The following is a 21,596-nucleotide window of genomic DNA, read 5'->3' on the forward strand; positions in this document are numbered from 1 at the left end:
TCTCAGCTCACTGCAAGCTCCGCCTCCCGGGTTCACGCCATTCTCCTGCCTCAGCCTCCCGAGTAGCTGGGACTACAGGCGCCCGCCACCTCGCCCGGCTAGTTTTTTGTATTTTTTAGTAGAGACAGGGTTTCACCGGGTTCACCAGGATGGTCTCGATCTCCTGACCTTATGATCCGCCCGTCTCGGCCTCCCAAAGTGCTGGGATTACAGGCTTGAGCCACCGCGCCCGGCCAATTCTGTCATTATTTCTGTATGTTCATGGCTCCTGACAAATCCTACCTAGGTTTGATCTAGTAACTCAGTAGCTTAAAAAACAGCCAGCCAACACCCCCACCCCAAGAAAAAAACCAACCCTCGTGGTTTAAAGGATATCTACAATGCCAGAAAGAGAGAGACAGGGTCAGAGAAGGGAAGATAGTGCGGAGAGAAACAGAAACTTAGAAGTTGCTGTTATCATTGGCACAATTTGAAACATCTGGAAATTGGACAGTTCTTTCCATAGTTAAGCCAATTTTTTCACCAGAGATATTACCAAGAACTGCATATGTGCAGAGCTGACTTAACCTGTTGGACGATTTTAAAAGCTCAGTTTCTAAGAAGGAATAAGGATTTATTCGACATTCCCAATTCAGTCCTACTGACTGACTGCCTCACTGGGTGACCCCAGAAAGGCAAATCACTGCTATTCTCTTTACCTCTGTTCTCTCATATATACTATGAAAGAGTAGCTGAGTGATCACTCAGATTCCTTCAAGAGCTAAGGTTCTGGGTTCTGTGATTTCATGGCTGAAGGAAGTGTGACATGTTGATAAGGTGGGGAACAAAGCAAAGCAGAGAGACATAAAGGAAAAGAAAGAGAAAAGGGGAGAATTTCCAAGAGTAGATTTTGTGATGAAAATAATAACAATAATGACTATTTATTAAGCATGTACTCTGTACCAGGCACTGTTCTGGGTGCTTAATGTATATAAATTATTTAAGGTATTCCTTCAAAGGGGGAAATTCTAGGAAATATGAAATGTTTTAAAACTGAAGATAAGAGAGGAAAGTATAAAACAAATAATTGAGAATTAAAGCTGTGTACCTTAGCTAAGAAAATGTTGCTTTCTAAACCAGACTGATGTAATCAAATCAAAAGGCATCTTTAAGGGTAACTGTTTTTAAAGTATCAGGGACACTGAAAATGAAGTATTAAGACAGTCCCATCTAAGGGCATCCTTTTTAAGGAAGGAATTTTGAAGAAAATTGGAAGGTGAGAGGTTAACAGTTCAAAAGAGTGTAGGCAGATAAATGTTCTATATTTGATATTGTCCTTTAAGCAGAATCAGTATAAATTTTAAGATTAAAAATGTTATAAGAATATTTGTATTATATTCCAAAATTATTTTGTTATATTTATTAAATTGGAAAAGAGAAATGGTTTGGTAGAGGTAAGACTTTGAATTCCTTAGGAAAGAAATTTCGATGTCAAGGTGGTAGTTAAAATAACATGTTAGTGCGTGTAAGAGTTGGGATTTGTGGCAAAAATAAATTAGGGAATGATTATTTTCCGGATAAAATGATTCTTAAACAAAAGAATTCTTGGAAAGCATTGCTATCAATAGAAAACTAACCTGATTAATTTTTAATGATTTATTAAAAGGTATAATTTGCATAAAGCTTTGTAACAGTCTTTTTTGCAGAGATCTACATAATTTGTGCTTAACTATACATTATAGTGAATTTTGAAATAACCTATGACATATTTTTGCTTTCTGGAGGATCAAACAGTTTTTGTTTGTTTGTTTTTTTGAGACAGAGTCTCACTCTGCGGCCCAGGCTGGAGGGCAATGGCGCAATCTTGGCTCACTGCAAGCTCCGCCTCCCAGGTTCCAACGATTCTCCTACTCCGGCCTCCCAAGTAGCGGGGACTACATGCACGTGCCTCCACGCCCAGCTAATTTTTTGTATTTTTAGTAGAGACGGGGTTTCACCGTGTTAGCCAGGCTGGTCTCCATCTCCTGACCTCGTGATCCACCCGTCTCGGCCTCCCAAAGTGCTGGGATTACAGGCGTGAGCCACCGTGCCCGGCCCCAAACAGTCTTTTAAAAGAACTGGTTAGTGTTTGAGTAACCTAAGTCAATTTAAAAGGAGTCATTCCCAGCTGGGTGCGGTGGCTCGTGCATGTAATCCTAGCACTTTGGGAGGCCGAGGTGGGCGGATCACGAGGTCAGGAGATTGAGACCATCCTGGCTAACACCATGAAACCCCATCTCTACTGAAAATACAAAAAATTAGTCGGGCGTGGTGGTGGGCGCTTGTAGTCCCAGCTACTCAGGAGGCTGAGGCAGGAGAATGGTGTGAACCTGGGAGGTGGAGCTTGCAGTAAGCCGAGAGTGTGCCACTGCACTCCAGCCTGGGCAACAGAGTGAGACTCTGTCTCAAAAAAAAAGGAGTAATTCCCAGTAGGTTTTATGTTGCCATGTGTAATGATGAGAGAGCTAGCATGTGCATACTTCCTTCCCTGAGCTCTGAGGCTGTTTAATCAGATGGGTCTGGAAGGAGGCATTTATGTTATGCAAGTGCTAGTGTTGACAGCACCTTATCTCCTGTGTAAAAATCATTTCCATATTGTCCTTTAAATATAATAAATATTAATCACATTGAGCGCTATAGTAGATTATAACTTGTGAATGTTTATGTTTTTGAAAAGAGAAAAGACTTAGCCCATTAACAGGCTAAACAAACTATGACTCTAGGTTGTTGGTTTTTCTCCAACTCTGACACTACCCACACAAATGAACATCTCGAGAAATTAAGCCTCTTTCCCCATATTGTTCATTCATTCTATTCACCTTGGGTGATCACGGGATATTTCCGTCTTTGTAGTACGTTGTGATTTTCAAGAAACAAGAAACGCTACATGTCTTAAAAGTATTCTTTTAAAAGAATATGTGCCTAGAATATATAAAGAACTCTCAAAACTCAATGGTAGAAAAACAAACAATCCAATTAGAAAATGGGCAAAGACACAAAGAGACATTCCACTGAAGAGTATACACAGATGGCAAATAAGCACATGAAAAAGATGTTCAATATCATTAGCCTTTAGGGAAATGCAAATTAAAACCACCATGAGACATACCTATCAGAATGGCTAAAATAAAAGATAGTAACAACAGCAAATGAGGATGCAGAAAAATTAGATCACTAATACATTGCTGGTAGGAATGTAAAATGATACACCTCCACTGCTGACATTAAAAAAAAAAAAGCTAGACATGCCACTACCATATGACCCCAGCAATTGTATCCCTGGGCATTTATCCCAGAGAAATGAAGACTTCTGTTCACACAAAAACCTGTACACAAGTGTTTATTGCAGCTCTATTCATCATAGCCAAAAACTGGAAACAACTCAGATGTCCTCCAGCAGGTGAATGGTTAAACAAGCGGTGGGCATTTATACCATGGATTACTGCTCAGCAATAGAAAGGCGTGAACTCTTGATGCACACAACCTGGATGAATCTCCAGGTCATTATGCTGAGTGAAAAAGCCAGTCACGAAGGTTACATAGTGTATGATTCCATTTGTATAATATTCTTGAGATGACAAAATTATAGAAATGGAGAGAGCACGTTAGTGGTTACCAGGGGCTAATGAGATGGGAGACAGAGGGAATGTTTACAATGGAGCAAGACAAGGAATCCTCATGGTGATGGAAATGTTCTCCATCTTGACCATCAGTGTCAATACCCTGGTTGTGATACTATACTATAGTTTTATAAGATGTTACCATTAGGGGAAACTGGATGGAGGGTACACAGGAGATCTCTGGGTTGTTTCTTACCATTGTAAATGTAAACTTTGAGATAACTATGTAAATCTCTAGTTATCTCAAAATTAAAAGCTTAATGTAAACAACAAAAAGAGAATATATCATCTTTCTATAGTTGCTTGTATTCAGACTCTGGACAGCTTAATCAGAGAGGTTGTCCTGGACTTAGTTTTTCTCTCTCCCATGCTTCTGTGGTAGGATTTGATCATAGGCAGAGTCATCCCTTTTAGGAAATCAGTAAGAGGGAAATTGCCCTCTTCCGTTCTGAAAATGAATTATCAATGGAAGCCTTAGAGGAGAAAGAAGGAAAGACGTCCTGTGTCATTCAAGGAACAAATGCAAATGGAAGAGGGTAGTTATTTCCCCAGTCCCCATCTCTGAAAACTTTCTGCCTTGCAGGGGATTGGGATTTGAAGCAGATTGTGTGATCGTTGTGTGTTTTGGCTCACCAGTCTTTATAGTATCCATTAGGGTAAGCTTCTGTCCAACCACCCAGCAGGATGCCCCCAGAGTGTGGATGAATGTTTGATTCACCAAGCCCCACAGATAGCTCTGATCATTGCTTTGTCTCTGACACAAGCCTGAAGTTTAGGAGCTTATCAGAGGGAGAGAGAGAGCACCTGTATGATGAATGATAGGGTCATTTCTGTTGGTAGAGGAATTTATGGCATTGATTTTTTGCCAGTGGATATTTGTTGGATGAATACATTGAATCATAATTTTCTGAGGACAGTGTTTTTCTCCTGAAATTTTTGTAATGTGGCTAAATTAGAAGTCATCTTTTGTTCCCCTTTCTCGTATTAAAGTAAGAGATTTATCCTTGGGACATTTTGCCAAGCAGAATGGACAGACAGCTTTAGCAGTTGGAAGAGCTCTCCATGTCTCTTCCTTTCTCTAAAGGCATGGTTGAAGGTGATCAGCACCATGGAAATCCAATCTACTCTTTTGCTGGTGGAAGATTAAGTTCCTTCTGGATTGGGTGCAATCATAATGATAACAATATTAATCATTTTACTAATATTGTCATTTATTGAGTACCTTGTATATGCTACTGTGTTAGCTCTCTTGTATGTATAATTTTATTTGTTGTAATAACCTTTTGAGGAGGTATCGTTGTATCCCCATTCTTAGGTGAAGAAATCAAGGCTCAAGCAGCCTAAAAAACTTGCTTAGTTATAGGAAATATCATAAGAAAAAGTCTTAGGAAAGTGGTTGGTGGCCTAATGGAAAAGCTCTAGTTTTAGGGTCAGACCCAGGTTTAAGTTCTGGTTCTTCCTCTTAATTCATCTTAGCTATGTGACCTTGGGTCAGCTTCTTAACTTATTTGAGGTCATAGCATCGTACCTGGCATATAACAGCTATTATTATGTCAAATAATTATTTCTCAAGAAAAGAAGCAAGAGGTTAAGTGAGAGGGAATAGTTAGAACGTTCCTCAAACTTTCCTGTTACATCTCCTTTTCTTAGAAAATTAGCCTGTGAGGGCCGGGCGCGGTGGCTCAAGCCTGTAATCCCAGCACTTTGGGAGGCCGAGGCGGGCGGATCACGAGGTCAGAAGATCGAGACCATCCTGGCTAACATGGTGAAGCCCCGTCTCTACTAAAAAATACAAAAAAAAAAACTAGCCAGGCGCGGTGGTGGGCGCCTGTAGTCCCAGCTACTCAGGAGGCTGAGGCAGGAGAATGGCGTAAACCCGGGAGGCGGAGCTTGCAGTGAGCTGAGATCCGGCCACTGCACTCCAGCCTGGGCGACAGAGCGAGACTCCGTCTCAAAAAAAAAAAAAAAGAAAATTAGCCTGTGAGTATAAAGAACTTAAAACTTCTGGGCTGTTTTCTTTGTGAAATTCCCAAGATCACCCAACTATTCACTGCCAAAGCTGGGATGATCCATCCTATTGGTTCCAATAAGATTTAGCTTATAAATATAATGCAGTTTGTTAAGGCTTAAGAGCTTAACTAGTCAAAGCCTCTAGTTTTGTGTCCTTGGGCAAGTAATTTCATTAATTTGAACCTCAATTTCCTCCTCTGTAAAATGGGGTTAATAATAGTACCTATCTCAAGGGTTATAATGAGAATTGAATGAGGTAATGCATATGATAATAATGTATTTAGCCCAGTTCCTGGTATATATTAAGTGCCAAGTAAGTGTTATCTACCATAATTTTTTGTTATTTATTTAAAACAAATTACCAGGATTAGTCTTCTGGACACACCACTCCAAGTCAAGTCTGCTGTCTTACATCTTATTTATGCATATAATGTGGTGCTCCTTTGTTTTCTTTCCTTTTTCCCCAAAAAGCTTTTACAGTCAAGAGGAATCTTAACAGTCAGTGGTATCTTAGACTTGGGGAAGTAGGTTGTGCAGGTACACATTCCTCCAGACCTGGCTTTTCCTAAACACTGACCAGAATATGTACATATCACAGGTAGGAATCTAAGATTCACCACTTTAGAAGGAAATCTCTTTTACTTACTATGAAAGGATTAAGAGAGGGAGAATTGAGAAGCTCAGGCCTTTTTGCCCGTGTTATTAATCTCGTAAATGCCCCAGGTCCCCTGCCTTTATTGAAGAAGGAAAGCCACGTTTGTTGCCTCCATTCTGAACCGAATCATGAGACTCTAGGCAATAACTGCCATTGAGGATGGCTAATTATGTTGTTTAATTTTATTTAAGGCTTTGCAAGAATATTTGGATGACCTACCCTTTATTATGTAATGGAGTCATTAGAATAACTTTTATATTGCATTGTGGTTTTCTCTTAAGTATGTTCCTGTTGTGCACAGATGAATTTGTAATGCAGAATGTCAGCATAGTCTATATTTAATTGTACCTGCTGTTCTCATTCATTAGAACGCAGTCCCCAAGAAATAACTAGATAGATATATTGGGTTTTTTTCTTTTCATAAGACAATTAAACATAATGAAAGAGCATTGCTGAAGATCCCAGGCACAGTGCTAGGAGAGGTTACTAGGAGTGGAGACCTGCTAATGCACCCTCTGGCTCCTGGTAAACTGAGAGTGGCTTCCTGGTATTCACACAGTGTAACTGCTTTATGGGGGGAAAAAGTTGAAGAGAAGTTTATTTCTGCTTCCATTATTATCCCACAACAGCCACATGCCACATTTAAAAATGTTTCTGTAAGAATTGTACCATGTCTGTTTCTAAGAGCATTCAGTGAGACATGTAAAAGTTTAGAGCAAATTAAGTGTTTTAAGTATGAAACAAAACAAAGACCAAAAAGAAGTAGAAGTTGGAGATACCAACAGCACCTGATGTGAATAGGTCACAGCAAAAAGGGAATCCTCAGTTGGTATGATTTTTCTTTTCTGACAGAAGAAAGCATATAGCTGATACAAAATCACAATTTTCTTTAGAACTGATCTTACCAGACACCGGGCGCAGTGGCTCATGCCTGTAATCTCAATGCTTTGGGAAGTTGAGGTGATCAGATCATGAGATCAGGAGTTTGAGACCAGCCTGGCCAATATGGAGCAACCTCATCTCTACTAAAAATACAAAAATTAGTGGGGCGTGGTGGTGGGCACCTGTAGTCCCAGCTACTCAGGAGGCTGAGGCAGGAGAATCGCTTGCACCCAGGAGTTGGAGGTTGCAGTGAGATGAGATCGTGCCACTGCACTCGAGCCTGGCGACCCAGTGAGACTCCATCTCAAAAAAAAAAAAAAAAAAAAGGAATCTTTCCAGGAAATTACCATTTGGGTCCCTATACAAAGCTCATTAAGTAACTCCAACTGTAGTTTTGTGAAGGAGCTTTTATTTGTTTTGAACAGCCCCCTTGGCACCCAGCCAGATCCTAGCCAAGGGTAACCTCCCACCCTGACCCCTGTTTGTGCTGGGGGCAGGGGCTAGGCAGTGGGCGGAGGAGCCCTTTTGTGAAGACTTCAGGAAAGCATATGCTCTTGAGGCTCTGGCCTTTGTTAGCAAGCTTCTGCTTGATGCTGTTTCTGTGGATTGTTTAATGGCTAATTGGTGCAGAATGTGTAAAAATACAGTTTCCTGCACGAAGCAGTTATGGGTGGCAACATGGGTTGTCTCAACATGATACCAATTTCCACAGACGATTTGGTCAATTCAGTGGGGGAAAAAAAAATCAGTCAGTCCAGCCTGAAAATCAGAGCAGTTACTTACAGTTATTGAGGCAACTATGGTTGGTGAATCAAATTTTTCATGTTTGAATCAGTTGTTTTTACATTTTATAGACATAGCCTTAGTCATTTTTGGAAATAATCTTAAATACACAAAAGTAACATTTTAAAATTAGTATCTTTGTTTAAATATTTGTAATCACAGTTTATCAGGCCTAGTGCATATCAGTTCTAAGAGGAAATAACCATTTTACCATTGATATATAGTATATTATATGTAATTAACTGATCTTTCATACTTTGTTATAGAGTAGGAGAGTGACCACAGTGACCACAAAAGCACCTGCAGAAACTATGGATTATCAATTTATTTATTAGTAATTAATTAGTAATGGTAATGAGAAATCAAGTTGTGTTTTGAGGTTGATTTTTTAAAACAGCTTTCTTGATATATAATTTGCATGCCATAAAATTCACCTACTCAATTCAGTGATTTCTACTAAGTTTATAAAGTTGTGCAACCATAACCATATTCCAGTTTTAGAACATCGTCATCACCCCAAAAAAGTATCCTCATGCTCATTTGCAGTCAATCCCTGCTCCTGTCCTCAGCCCCAGGGAGCCACTAATTTACTTTCTGACTCTTAGAAAAGATTTGCCTTTTCTGGACATTTTGTATAAGCAGAATCATACCACATGAAATCTTTGTGCCTGACTTCTTTCACTTAGCATGATGTTTTTGAGATGAGTCTGTGTTATAGCATGTGTCTGCAGTTCATTCCTTTTTATTGTTGAATAGTATTCCGTTGTATGGATGTATCACATTTTATCTGCTTATTTACTAGTAGAGGGACATTTGGCATTATATCCACTTTGGGACGATTATGAATAATACTACTTTTCATACACAAGTCTTTTTGTGATTCTGTATTTTTATTTCTCTTGAGTAAATACCTAGGAGTGGAATTGGTATGTTTCTTTAAATATTTGTAAATCATAGTTTATCAGGCCATCTAGCACATATCAGATTTGAGAAGAAATAATTATTTTACCGTTGGTATATAGTGTATGATTAGTGTAATGAACCAATGTTTCATACTTTGTTAAAGATAGAGTAGGAAAATGACCACATAGTGACTACAAAGGTTATGTAATAGGTTTATGCTTAATTTTTAAGGACACTTTGAGGCTGATTTTTATTTACCTAAAACCACCTACTGTTATCCTTAGCATGACTGAAGGTCCTTTTAATAAACTCTTCCATTATTTTTGCTCCCTGATATTTTTCTAATAATCATCTAAGCACTTCAAGTTATTGGATGGAACTGCATCATAACCACCTATTATCTACTTGGGCTGTCACTGCTGCAACTCAAAGATTTATTGCATCATTGTTAAAAAGCCCAGCTTGCTGTGAAATCTCACTGAAGGAGTGGGACAATAATGTGACAGGAGACACATGTTGTGATTGTATAATGTTAACTCTTCTGTGATCCCAGCTGAACACACTTGCTATCCTAGAAGAAGCCTGCCTTCAGGTGGAGCTGGTATAATGAAAGTTAACCTCATTTAGCATTTGGATATGAGCCAGTGTATTAAATGATCCACATCCTGATTTCCTAGAGTGGAAGTCATCATTACCGATTCTACAAAGCAGTAGCTTTATAGTATATTTGGTACATTCAAGTTTACAAAATGTTTTTCCCATTCATTTGATTCATTCAACATTTCACTGACCTCTAGCTCTGTGCCAGCAGTGCTAAGCACACGGGCTCACTTCATTCTCTTAACATCCTTGTCAATGTAGGAAGATCAGATATCAAGATATCAGATATCAGTATATGATATACAGGATATGATATACAAGATCAGGGGTGATATCTAATCTTCTGACACTGGCAAGGTTGTCAGTGAGAATTCAGGATTGTTATGAGAATTAAGTGAAATTGTGTGCTCAACACTGAGCATGTGAGTGTTGTGAGTACACACACTCACACATACATGTATGCTCAGAGAGGTTTAAATGATTCGTGCGGTCTCACAGTCCGTATGCAGGGGCACTTTCCAGGGCATCACTCTGCTTCCCTTAAGGGAATCTGACCCACAGGAATCTATTTTGATGCCTATAAAAGCCTACTGCATAAAATGACTAAATCTTTTAAAATGAAAAAGATAAGGAGTATTGGATATTAAAAACGAGTCACTTTGTGTTGTACCTTTATCTTACTATTTCCAAAATGATATTCATCTCTTGGCCAAGATAACTTAAACCTAAACCTTAAATTAGGAAACACCTAAACATGGTATTTCATTTTTAATGCAAAAGGAGAATAAGTTAGTTTGCTTTTTCACTAAAGGTTTATGTGTTGCGGTAGAAGAAACTTATTTCTCTTTAGTGCTATGAAAAGGACCCATAATTCCAGGCTTCAACACACCTCATTTGTATTTTCTTTGAGAAAATGTCACAGTTAAAATCAATGCCCTAGTATTCATTTGAGCTCCCTTGCCTTCAATAAAACTAATTGATAAACCCTAATAATTAATGGCCTGATTAAACCAAAATGACTTACATCTGCCCTGATGATTGCCATTTATAATCAGTCACTTTAATGACTCATCTTTTCTGTGCTTTGCTTACAGAAGAAAGGCTGTGATGTTTTTAAGTGAGCTGAATGAAAAGCTGTATGCCTTCAATTGCTGTTTGTTTTCCATAACTTGATATTGCATTAAAATAAGCATAAATATAACTACCTCCTTAAAAGTAATCTTTCTGCCTAATCTGTTGTGCTATTGTCTATGGCTTCGAGTGAAGCTGAAAACAAACAAGAAAAAAAATCAAATCATTTCAGTGTTCCTGGAGCTATTTTTTTTTTTTTTTAAGATAGAGTCTTGTTCTGTCGCCATGCTGGAGTGCAGTGGTGCAATCTCAGCTCACTGCAACCTCCGCCTCCCTGGTTTAAGCTATTCTCCTACCTCAGCCCTCAGCCTCCCAGGTAGCTGGGACTACAGGCACACGCCACCATGCCCAGCTAATTTTTTATATTTTTAGTGAAGACAGGTTTCGCCATGTTGGCCAGGCTGGTCTCGATCTCCTGACCTCATGATCCACCCACCTTGGCCTCCCAAAGTGCTGGGATTACAGGTACGAGCCACTGCACCTGGCCCCTGGAGCTATTCTTAAGAGTTGTAGGTTGGCTGGGTGTGGTGGCTCATGCCTATAATCCCAGCACTTTGGGAGGCCAAGGCAGGCGGATTACCTGAGGTCAGGAGTTTGAGACCAGCCTGGCCAACATGGCGAAACCCCATCTCTACTAAAAGTACAAAAATTAACCGGGCGTGTTGGTGGGTTCCTGTAATCCTAGCTACTTGGGAGGCTGAGGCAGGAGAAGCTTGAACCCCGGCATTGGATGTTACAGTAAGCCGAGGTCATGTCATTGCACTTTAGCCTGGGTTTCAAGAGCAAGGCTCCGTCTCAAAAAAAAAAAAAAAAAAAACAGATACTTCTACTTCTGCCCATGGAATCACTGCTGTGCGATTTGCCTTCCACCAAAAATAATTAGGAAACTGGACAAAATAGTGAAACAGTTATCTTCAAACTTTAGACAACAGGCAATGTGAGATAGTGATCCCTGAGAGAATAGAAACAAATGAAGTGAGTCCTATAATCACCCAAGCTTTCTGCACAGAAACCCAAACAAAGCTCAAAGGTCTTACTGAGCTGAAGAGACAGAATTTGGAGTTTGAGGAGACCAAAAATGGCTAGAATTTACAGAGCAGAGTCCTAGAAAGGCAGGAACATGCAGAGAAAGAGCTCTAGAAATTGCACAGGCGTTTCCTTGTGTCTGGCCTAATACCAGCCTCTGCATTTATAGAGTGAAATCCTACAAAGCTAGACAGCAACTACTGTTTAGAAAAGAAAATTTCTGGGGAACTGTAAGCTGAACAATTCCCAAAACTTATACAAAGTTGGGAATCTTTTAAATTCCAATAATCCAGTGTAGAGAGGCCTCATTAAACACATTGAAGAACTCAAGAAAGACATTAGAAGGATTATGCTTTAGCAGTGGGGCTAAACTAGCCCTGTAATAGGGGTTACTCTCAACTCTCCTAAAATAAAAGCTCTAAAATCAGCCTCAAAATGATTCAGCTGTCAGTATTCAGCAGCTATACTACTTGCCAGTATCAAGTCCAACACACTGGATTACAATAAAATCCAGCACTTGACAACACAAGATCCACAACATTGAACATCCACATAAAAAGTAGACAAGCAAAGACTTTTTCTTCTGATTATGGATGAAAGACTATAACCGGGAAAAAAAAATCAATCAATAGAAATAGATGCCCCCCTCCCACATACACACCAGAAATAATGGACTTTGCAGACAGAACTTTAGAATAGTTTTTATAAAAACTGTATCTGCTCAAGGAATTCATAGGAAACATGAGCATAATGAGATAAATGGAAGACAAAGAAACAAGTTGAACATTTATTTTTCAATTACAAAAAATATCTGAAATTAAAATTTCATTAATGAATTAACTGGATTAGACACTACAGAAGAAATTATTGTGATCTTGAGGTTAAAGATCTAGAAATTATCCAAAATTACTACAAAATTACTCATTCCTACTACTAGAAAAAATATTTTTTTACATGAGTACAATCTTAACAATCTTTGAGACACTATCAAGAAGTCTAAGATGTATGTGTAAGTGGAATCTCAAAAGGAGAGGAAAGAGAAAAGGAAACAAAAAATAGTTTGAAGAAATAATAGCTGAAAACTTTCCAAATTTGGTGAAGCCTATAAGTCCACAGATCTAAGAACTCAAGAACTCTAACCAGGATGAACACAGAACCACACCAAAGCACATCAAAATCAAAATTTTGATAACCAGTGACTAAAAAGAAAATCTTAAAAATATTCATAGAAAACAGAGCACATTAAGTAGAGAAACAAAGATAAGAATGACAGCCGACTTCTTGTCACAAGCTATGCAAGCCAGAAGATAATGGAAGGACATCTTTAAAATGTTGAAAGAAAAAAGTTCCAGAATTCTGTGCCCAGCAAATACATTTTCCAAAAATAAACAGCTAAATAAAGACTTTTTCAGACGAATATGAGAGAATTCATTGCCAGTAGACCAGCATTACAAAAAAATGTTAAAGGAAGTTATTTAGGATGAAGGAAACTGATGATGGATGGTTAGATCTACACAAAAGAATAAATAGTTTCACAAATCATGGATAAATAAAAAGATTTTTTCTCACTTTTAAATGTCTTTAAAATATAATTATGTAAAGGGAAAATAAAGACATTATATTATGGAGCTTACAGTGTACATAGAGGAAAGATGTATGAAAATAAAAGATGAGAAGAAGAAAGTGGAAATATATTATTGTAAGGTTTGTACATTATAAATGAAATACCCTAATATTACTTGAAGGTAGACTGTAAGAAGTTAAAACAGCATATTGTAAATGTTAGAACAGCCACAAATAAATAAAGCTTCAAACAGGCTGGCAAAATTCAACCCATGGGCAAAAATTGGGCCTTTGCCTGTTTTTAACACAATGGCGTTGGAACATAGTCATGGCCATTCATTTCCATGTGGCCTATGGTTGCATTTGCACTACATCAGCAGAATTTGAGAAGTTACCACAAAAAGCTTATAGCTCTTAAAGCCTGAGATGTCTACTTTATGACTCTTTACAGCAAAAGTTTGCCAACCTCTGGCTTAGAAGCAAGTAGTAGAGATTAGTGGAATGCTAAGAACTAGCCCAGCTAACCCAAAAGAAAGCAGGAAAAGAAGAAAAAAAGGAACAAAGGACAGATGGGGCAAATAGAGTTGAACCCAGCCATATCAATACTTACGTTAAGTGTGAATGATCTAAACAGTCCAATCAAAAGCACAAATGTCAAACTGTTTAAAAGAGCAAGACACAACTGTACAGTGTTTGCAAGACACCTATTTCAATTATAATGGCAGATATAGCATCCAACAATCATCATCAGATTGTGAAAGAAAAATAGTAACATGGCCAGGCACGATGGCTCACACCTGTAATCCCAGCACTTTGGGAGGCTAAGGCAAGCAGATCACTTGAGGTCAGTAGTTCGAGACCAGCCTGGGCAGCATGGTGAAACCCCCATCTCACTAAAAATGCAAAAATTAGCTGGAGGTGTATGTACCAGACACCATTCTAGATGTGGTAGTGAACAAAACAGACCAAGTATGCATTCATGGAGCTTCCCTTTAAGAGGGGAGTCCTGAGAATTAACAGATCTATATGTAGAAATACAGCATGTTGATGGTGCTAAATGTTAAGAACACTGAAGCAGAAGAAAAGAGAAAGGAATTATCTTAGCTGGGAGGGTATTGCTACTGCATACCAGGTGGTTTGGAAAGGCTTCCCTTAAAAAGGTAAGAATCTAAAGCAAAGGAGAAAATTTCAGGCAAAAATCTAAAGCAAAGGTATGCAATTTGTGGAAGCATAATATTTCACGGACACAGAGCCACAAAGCAAGAGCATACCTGGCAGGTGGGCCAGTGAGCTGAAGCAGAGTGGGCATGGAAAAGAGTGGCAAGGTGAGAGTATGGGACAGCTCACAAGGGCCTTGGGGACCTCTGGGAGGACTTTCCATTTTTGCACCGAGTTGGAAAGGCTTTGGAGGTTTTAGGCAAAGAAGTGACGTGGTCTGACTTAGGTTTTAAAGGGATCACTTTAGCTGCTGTGTTGAACACAAACTATAATAGAGCAAGTGTAAAACTAGGGAAACCATCTCAGTAGCATTGTTGAGGAAAGGGTGCATATAGTCTGGCAAAAATGTTTCCTCATAAACATTACATTGGTTTTACAGTCCTACTTACTGGGCTTTGGAAATTATTTTCTTTGAGCTAGTATTTTACTCAAATACAGCTTAAATTGCCACAGTAGCAATAGAAGTTATTTTCTAAATAGAATGAAATATACAACTTTTTCTAGCTTGGTTGATTACCAGTTGATAATAATAATATACTTATAGAATGTTGGACAGTTTAAAAAGCAATTTTACATTCATTATCTCATCTAATCCTCACAGTTCTCAAATATTGACATGGTAACTGTTATCTCCCTACAGAGTTGGAAACTAAAACATCACATGCCAAGGCCAGTCATGTGTCAAATTTGTGACAGGATCAAAAAGACTAAAACCCAGGTTATCTGTCTCCTAGCCCAGATTCATTGACTTTGTTAAAGGGAGCTGTTAGGTTCAAATTATCTCAAGGTTGCTGGTAAAGGGGACATTTATATTAGCAAATTTAATGTATCATTTAAAAGCTCTCAACCAGTGAGCGAGATACTGTGCTCAGAAGGGATACATTTGAAGATGTATAAATTAAACTCCTACCCTGTGAACTTAATTCTTTGAGTGATAATACTGATAACAGCAAATACATTAAATAACTCTTAGTATAAAATGTCATCAAAGCCAAGTGTGGTGGCAAACACCTGTAGTCCCATTGACTCGGGAGGCTGAGGCAGAAGGATCACTTGAGCCCAAAAGTTTGAGGTCAGCCTGGGCAACATAGCAAGACCCTGTCTCTGAAATACATGCATACATACATTACATACATAAATCATATGCTTTGCCAAACAAATGGTACAGACAGTAGACGCTACAGCAATTCAAAGAAGGTAGTGACTGATGGCCTGAGATGAAGGATGGGCAGGATTCAGATAGATGGAAAATATGGAGGAAAGATTTTTAAACCTGGGGGTGGGAGGGAGATGATGAAAACAGAATGAACAAAGCCTTAATGAGGGTTTTTTTTTTTCTTTTGAAACAATGATTAAAACAGTCTTGTTGGAATACAAAGATTGATTTGAGGATGACTGGATGTCTACTACTTTCACACATAAAGTACTTCTGAAAACCAGGTTGAGAGGAGAATATGAGAAGTCATACAGTAGGCTTACATGTACATTAAAAAAATGTTGGAAAGCTGGAAAAATGCAGTCAGGTTCTTATTTACACCTTGTCTTTTGGAATATAGTTTAGCAGTTTTGTTGTTTTATTATTTTCTCTTTCCATTGATCCACTTAAGTCAGATGTATCTGATTGAAACTAAAGATTTGCTGCTTTTAGCATACCTCTTAATTTCCAGGCAGCACCTTCTTCCAGGAGCTCAAAATATTTGTTCATTAACTGTCTCCATCTGATGTGGTGGCTTAAGAATGGTTTGGGGCAAACTTGTCCAACCCATGCTCCACGGGGCCACAGGAGCCCCAGGATGGCTTTGAGTAGTGCAGCCCAGCGTGAATTTGTAAACTTTGTTAAAACATTATGGGATTTTTTTGTGTGTGCCATTTTTTTCTATCTCGTCAACTATCATTAGTGTATTTTATATGTGGCGCAAGACAGTTCTTCCAGTGAGGCCCAGGGAAGCCAAAAGATTGTACATCCCTAGTTTAGGATGTCAATATATAAAGGAACAAATTGTCCAAAAGAAAAATATTTAAAACTCAGGGCCCATGATAAGAACTAGATTTGAAAAATAAGACCAAACTATGTAGAATCTAACATTTGTTTCAGTTCAGCAAACATTTAAGTGTCTACTGTGGCTGTCTATGATGTGTTGTGCTAACTGCTGGGGCACACTTGAAAGCACAACCCTATTCTTAAGGAATTCATGTTCTGGTTGGTGGCAGGCATGTCAGAGAATACTTAACCTCCTCCTTAAGGAGAGAAATGATTTAGTGAAAGTGGTATATTTAAGGTTTAATATGATGGTGGTATAAGAATTAGGTTGAAAAATTAGAGAAAACTAGACACCAAGAGACCAGGGACTTGCTGGTAAAGGGGACATTTGTCTTAGCAATTTTTTTTTTTTTTTTTTTTTGAGACGAGTCTCGCTCTGATGCCCAGACTACAGTGTAGTGGCACCATCTCAGCTCACTGCAACCTCCGTTTCCCAGGTTGAAGCAATTCTTCTCCCTCAGCCTCCCGAGTAGCTGAGATTACAGATGACCGCCACAATGCCTGGCTAATTTTTGTATTTTTAGTAGAGATTTCTCCATGTTGGCCAGGCTAGTCCCGAACTCCTGACCCCAAGTGATCTGCCTGCCTCAGCCTCCCAAAGTGTTGGGATTACAGGTGTAAGCCACTGCTCCCGGCCATGTATTAGTAAATTTAATGTATCATTTAAAAAGCCATCCATTACTGAAGATACTGTGCTTGGAAGGGATACATTTTAAGAGGTATAAAGTATACTCCTACCCTGTGAACTTATTTCTTGGGGTGATGATACCAATAAAAAGAGCTTACACTTGCCTGTGCATACCAACTTGAATTCCTAGAGCCTCCCAATAGAGGTTATAGTGTGTGGTATCTGAAGTGCTTGCTACAGAGACAGGCTCTACAGTTCACCCCACATCACTGAAACAGAATCCTCAACCACAACATGTACTCATGGTCTCCATTCTTTATTCTCTCATCCATTCAACAAATGTTTATTGAGCACTTGAAATATATCTGTCACTCTTTCAGGGGCTGGGAGTACAGTAGTCAAGAAAAGAGACAAAGTCCCTGCCTTCATGGAATTTACATTCAAATGTCAGTTATCAGGCTGAGGCTAATAACATTTATCAGGCTAAATGAACTAATGTATAAAAAAATGCCTAGCACATTGCCTGTCACATAAGTATGATTCAGTAATAGTTGCTGTGTTTGAACTTGAAATTTGAATTAAGTATCTACTCTTGGCAGAATACTTTGTTGTGGTACCCTTTTGCCAGATGGAAGGTCAGGAGAAGATTAACCCATTTACAATTTTTAAAAAAATGTTACATCAAAAAATTGTCTCCTGTTCAGTGTCAGTGTAGTTGAGATTATATGCTGTTTTAAATATAACCAGTTGTCTCTGCTAGACCACTTTTGCCATAAAAGATGCATTGAAGCAGATGCTGCTCTATACCATCAAAAGTGGTATGCTCTTGTCCTCCTTGGATGGCTTTTTTGGGCTCCCTGAATTCCTGAAAAGGCTCATTGTTGTCACTGACGATGCTTCACAGAAATCCTTTGTTTCATTACTTAGCGACTGACTGCTTTGGTGAAATCTATTCAATTCTTTTGTTAACTGTAACAGCAGTCAAAAATGATGTAAGGGAGGAGAAGGATAAATGAAACAAAGACTAATAAGCACATGCATGTAGACACATACTCACATCTTTTAGATAAATTTCTAAGTATTATCTGAAGTAACATTTGCCTTGTAAAACATGGGAAATAGCAGTGCTACATTCATTTCCTCATCGGTTTCATTCAGATACGACCTGTTACCCGTAGCATATGAATGACTTTTCCCTGTTGGCCTCCCTTTGGCCTTACTATTACTTAGATGGGAGGATTAGCCTGATAATTACACATATAGAGCAAAACGCATCCTTTTTGTGCAAATTCTTTGCAGGAAGATTACCTTTTCTTATCTACCTCCTTTTCCTGAAAAACTACGGATACGATGATGGGTGTATTTACCGTTGTTGTAAGCCAAAGTTTGATTTCACTTTTACTTGAAATAAACTCTTGCTTCTGTAGAAACCAGAAATTGTTAAAAGTGGAGGAGTTAAGACCTTACATTTTACCTTCAGTTAAAAAAAATGCTTTTCATTAAATTTGTGATTTGAATTTCGGATTGAGCAGATGATGTCATTTCTGCAACTTGGTGTGGTGTGCGTGTGTGCTTTTAAAGAACAAACGCTGTAGATATATGGAATTAGTTACATGGCCTTTTCTGGTCCCTTTTTAGATGTGAAGCCCTCCAATATGCTAGTAAACACAAGAGGACAGGTCAAGCTGTGTGACTTTGGAGTTAGCACTCAGGTATGTCCCTTTTCCTCCCAGTATACTCTTTTCTCTGCAACAACCTCTTTATATTTTCATTCTGTTCTCTGGATTGAAAAATCACCTAGCTGCCAGACAAACAGAAACCCTGCATCTTTTCCTCGGTTGGGAGTGTGTTATTCATTTTTAATCTCTGAGCGAGTTTCCTTCATCAGAATATGATTGTTCATTGTTTAATGACAGTAAAAACTGCTGATATTGTAATTACTACTTACGAATAGCAAACTTCATTGATATGCAGCTTTGATATGAAAGCGTTTTGGCCAGACAAAAGGGAGGGCAGAGTGGGAGCTGTGCCTGGGGAACCCAACTGGCCCACAATAAAAATTAATATTGGGAGCAACAATGGTGGAGGGCCATTACAATGTGCAGCACAAATTTTAATTAATTTCCATTTTGGGCCTCCCCTGAGAAACCCAGTGATAGTGACCCATGAGCGTGCCGTGATGTTGATTTGAATTGCAGCCACCTTTACTCTCAGCCAAACACGAAGACCAAAGCGAAGGTCATCGTTGTATTATGAGTTGTCAAAGTCTGTTATCCCTCCAGCGTATTTAGTGTTCGTTTCATTCTAGTAATGCATGGGGCTTCATTCACATCTTGAGCCATCTGACTAAAAATTGAGTGTGTTCAAATTCTGCTTTAAATTGACTTTTTATATCAGGCGGGTTTGGGGTACTAAAGCGATAAGCATCCTGCTTAAGTGAATTGTTTAAGGTTATCTGCTATAAACTGTAATGCTGTGCTTGTTTAAATTGGAAATCACATTCAAAAGAAAAGAGAGATTTAATCATTTTTAATGCCTTTGTAGATAAATTTGTTCCCTTTTACATAATTTTTAGTTGATTTATACGAATGATGATTGTAGGTTAAATGAGGAATAATTGCCCATTTTATTTCCACATTATCTTTATATTGTTCTAACAGACTGTTTTGTCTCATAGCTGGTGAATTCTATAGCCAAGACGTATGTTGGAACAAATGCTTATATGGCGGTAAGTAAACTTATGCAAAAATAACATTTAAAACCAACATCTTTATCTTTATGTACTTGGTAATGTATAATTCTTGAATTAATTCCACAGCTTTAGCCTAGCAGATCATAAATTACGAAGTCAATCTACTCGTGGTCTGATTTTTAAATCTTTCTAAAAGACATTAGGGTTTTTACAGGAGCTATCAACTTATCTGACTTTGTTGACTTAACTGGTTGGTTCAAGTGTGAAATCGCTGAGTTTTGAAGTTTAATCCTACAGAAAAATTGCACCTTGTAGCATACTGGCCACTTTTCCACATTTCTTATTTAATTAACCCTCAAATATACCCAAATGTCAGTCAATAAAATTGGTTGTTTTTTCTTGAAATATGAACATGCTTTGTCACCTGATCAAAATTAAATTACTGATATAGCCAAATTATATTTATGGATCTCTGAATGTAAAGGTTTAGGGGGCAGTTCTCTATAGAACTTATACCTCTATATTTTGTTTAGTTGTTATTCATGCCTATTGTAAGATTATTTAGTTGCACTGAAATAAACTTACCAACAACAACAAGTAGAAGCATAAGGCTGTTTCAAAGACCAATGTAGACTTGGCTTTTGAGTAAGGGAAGTTATTTGTTTTCATAAATATACTTTAGTTTATGCGTTTCCATAATCACCTTGAGAGTCAGAGGGAAAAAAAGAATTAAACAGGAAACTTATCTAGTATTATTTTTGGAGCAAAGTTTTGTCTTCCTGTAACAACTGAAAGATAATTTTTTATAATGAAAGCTCTAAATTTATTTAGGTAGTCCCTTTCATCTCTAATAGTCTTCATTAATATATCATGAAATTAAATGATGTTAGTATGGATAAAACTGTGGGTCTTATTCTCAGTATTCTGTGTTTACATATTATCCTGATTAAAGATTTAGGGATGGAACCTTGTTCTAAACCTAATTCTAAACCTAAACCTTATTCCCAGAACAATACAAAACTTTTTTTTTTCATTCAGATACCAGAATAGCTCATTTTTGTCTTGCATGGTTTTTAAAGAAAGTTCATACTTTCTTGTTTAAGTGTAATAATAGGAAAAACAAAAAATTAACCTCTGAAGTCATCATATCTGTTTTTATAAAACGTAATCACCTTACTTCCTCTACCAAGTTAGATGAGATTGGTGAGCCACGTTTATAGCCTTACTGAATGCTAAGGTTTAAGTCTTTGAAAGAATATGAAACACTGTAATTTTTAAAAAGTGGGGGGACATGACTGTAAATGAAACAATTGCTCAACTAACCAGCATGTTCTTAGTAGCTTTAAATTCCTCTGATAATTAAATTGTATTGTATTTTAATGTACAAATCCAGATTACAGTTGTCTTTCCCAGGTGTACATTAAAGAAATTAGTTTTTTATTTTTGTTTATGGGTGAATGTGATGCATCCATCTGTTAACTGAAAATATGAGGTTTAAAATTATGAAACGTTAGCTCAGATTGACAAAACTAAAATTGCTTTGCTTCTTAGGTGAGTGAATTCTAGTCGTCAGCTTTATAGTTCAAGCTATAAAAAGCATAAGATACCTAGAAAAGGAGCAATGATAGCTTGAGAGTGAGCACTTTGCTCAGTTCAGTAGGAGGCTCTTATTGGCCAAGGCCAAGTACTTACCTACATGATGTGAGGTTGGGGAAGGGGGGAGGTGGAAATAACCTATATTATTATAGTACATGTATTAATCCCTACATTTTATCTGTTGAGAGTCTCTTGAGAGAAAGGAACTGAGCCTTTTTTTTTTTTTTTTT

At 38.0% G+C, this 21,596-nt stretch overlaps 1 protein-coding gene across 2 annotated transcripts in view; it reads left to right on the forward strand.

Annotated features, from left to right (window-relative positions):
* Positions 1–21,596, forward strand: part of MAP2K5 (mitogen-activated protein kinase kinase 5) — a 264,174-nt gene that overhangs the window by 127,079 nt on the left and 115,499 nt on the right. For both annotated transcript variants that reach the window (XM_025390594.1, XM_025390595.1), the window contains exons 14-15: positions 18,717–18,790; positions 19,756–19,806. In XM_025390594.1, coding sequence (XP_025246379.1) covers positions 18,717–18,790; positions 19,756–19,806 — 125 coding nt within the window. The remainder of the gene's footprint in view (positions 1–18,716; positions 18,791–19,755; positions 19,807–21,596) is intronic.

This window comes from Theropithecus gelada, chromosome 7a (genome assembly GCF_003255815.1).
Source record: "Theropithecus gelada isolate Dixy chromosome 7a, Tgel_1.0, whole genome shotgun sequence".
Taxonomy (NCBI): Eukaryota; Metazoa; Chordata; class Mammalia; order Primates; family Cercopithecidae; genus Theropithecus; species Theropithecus gelada.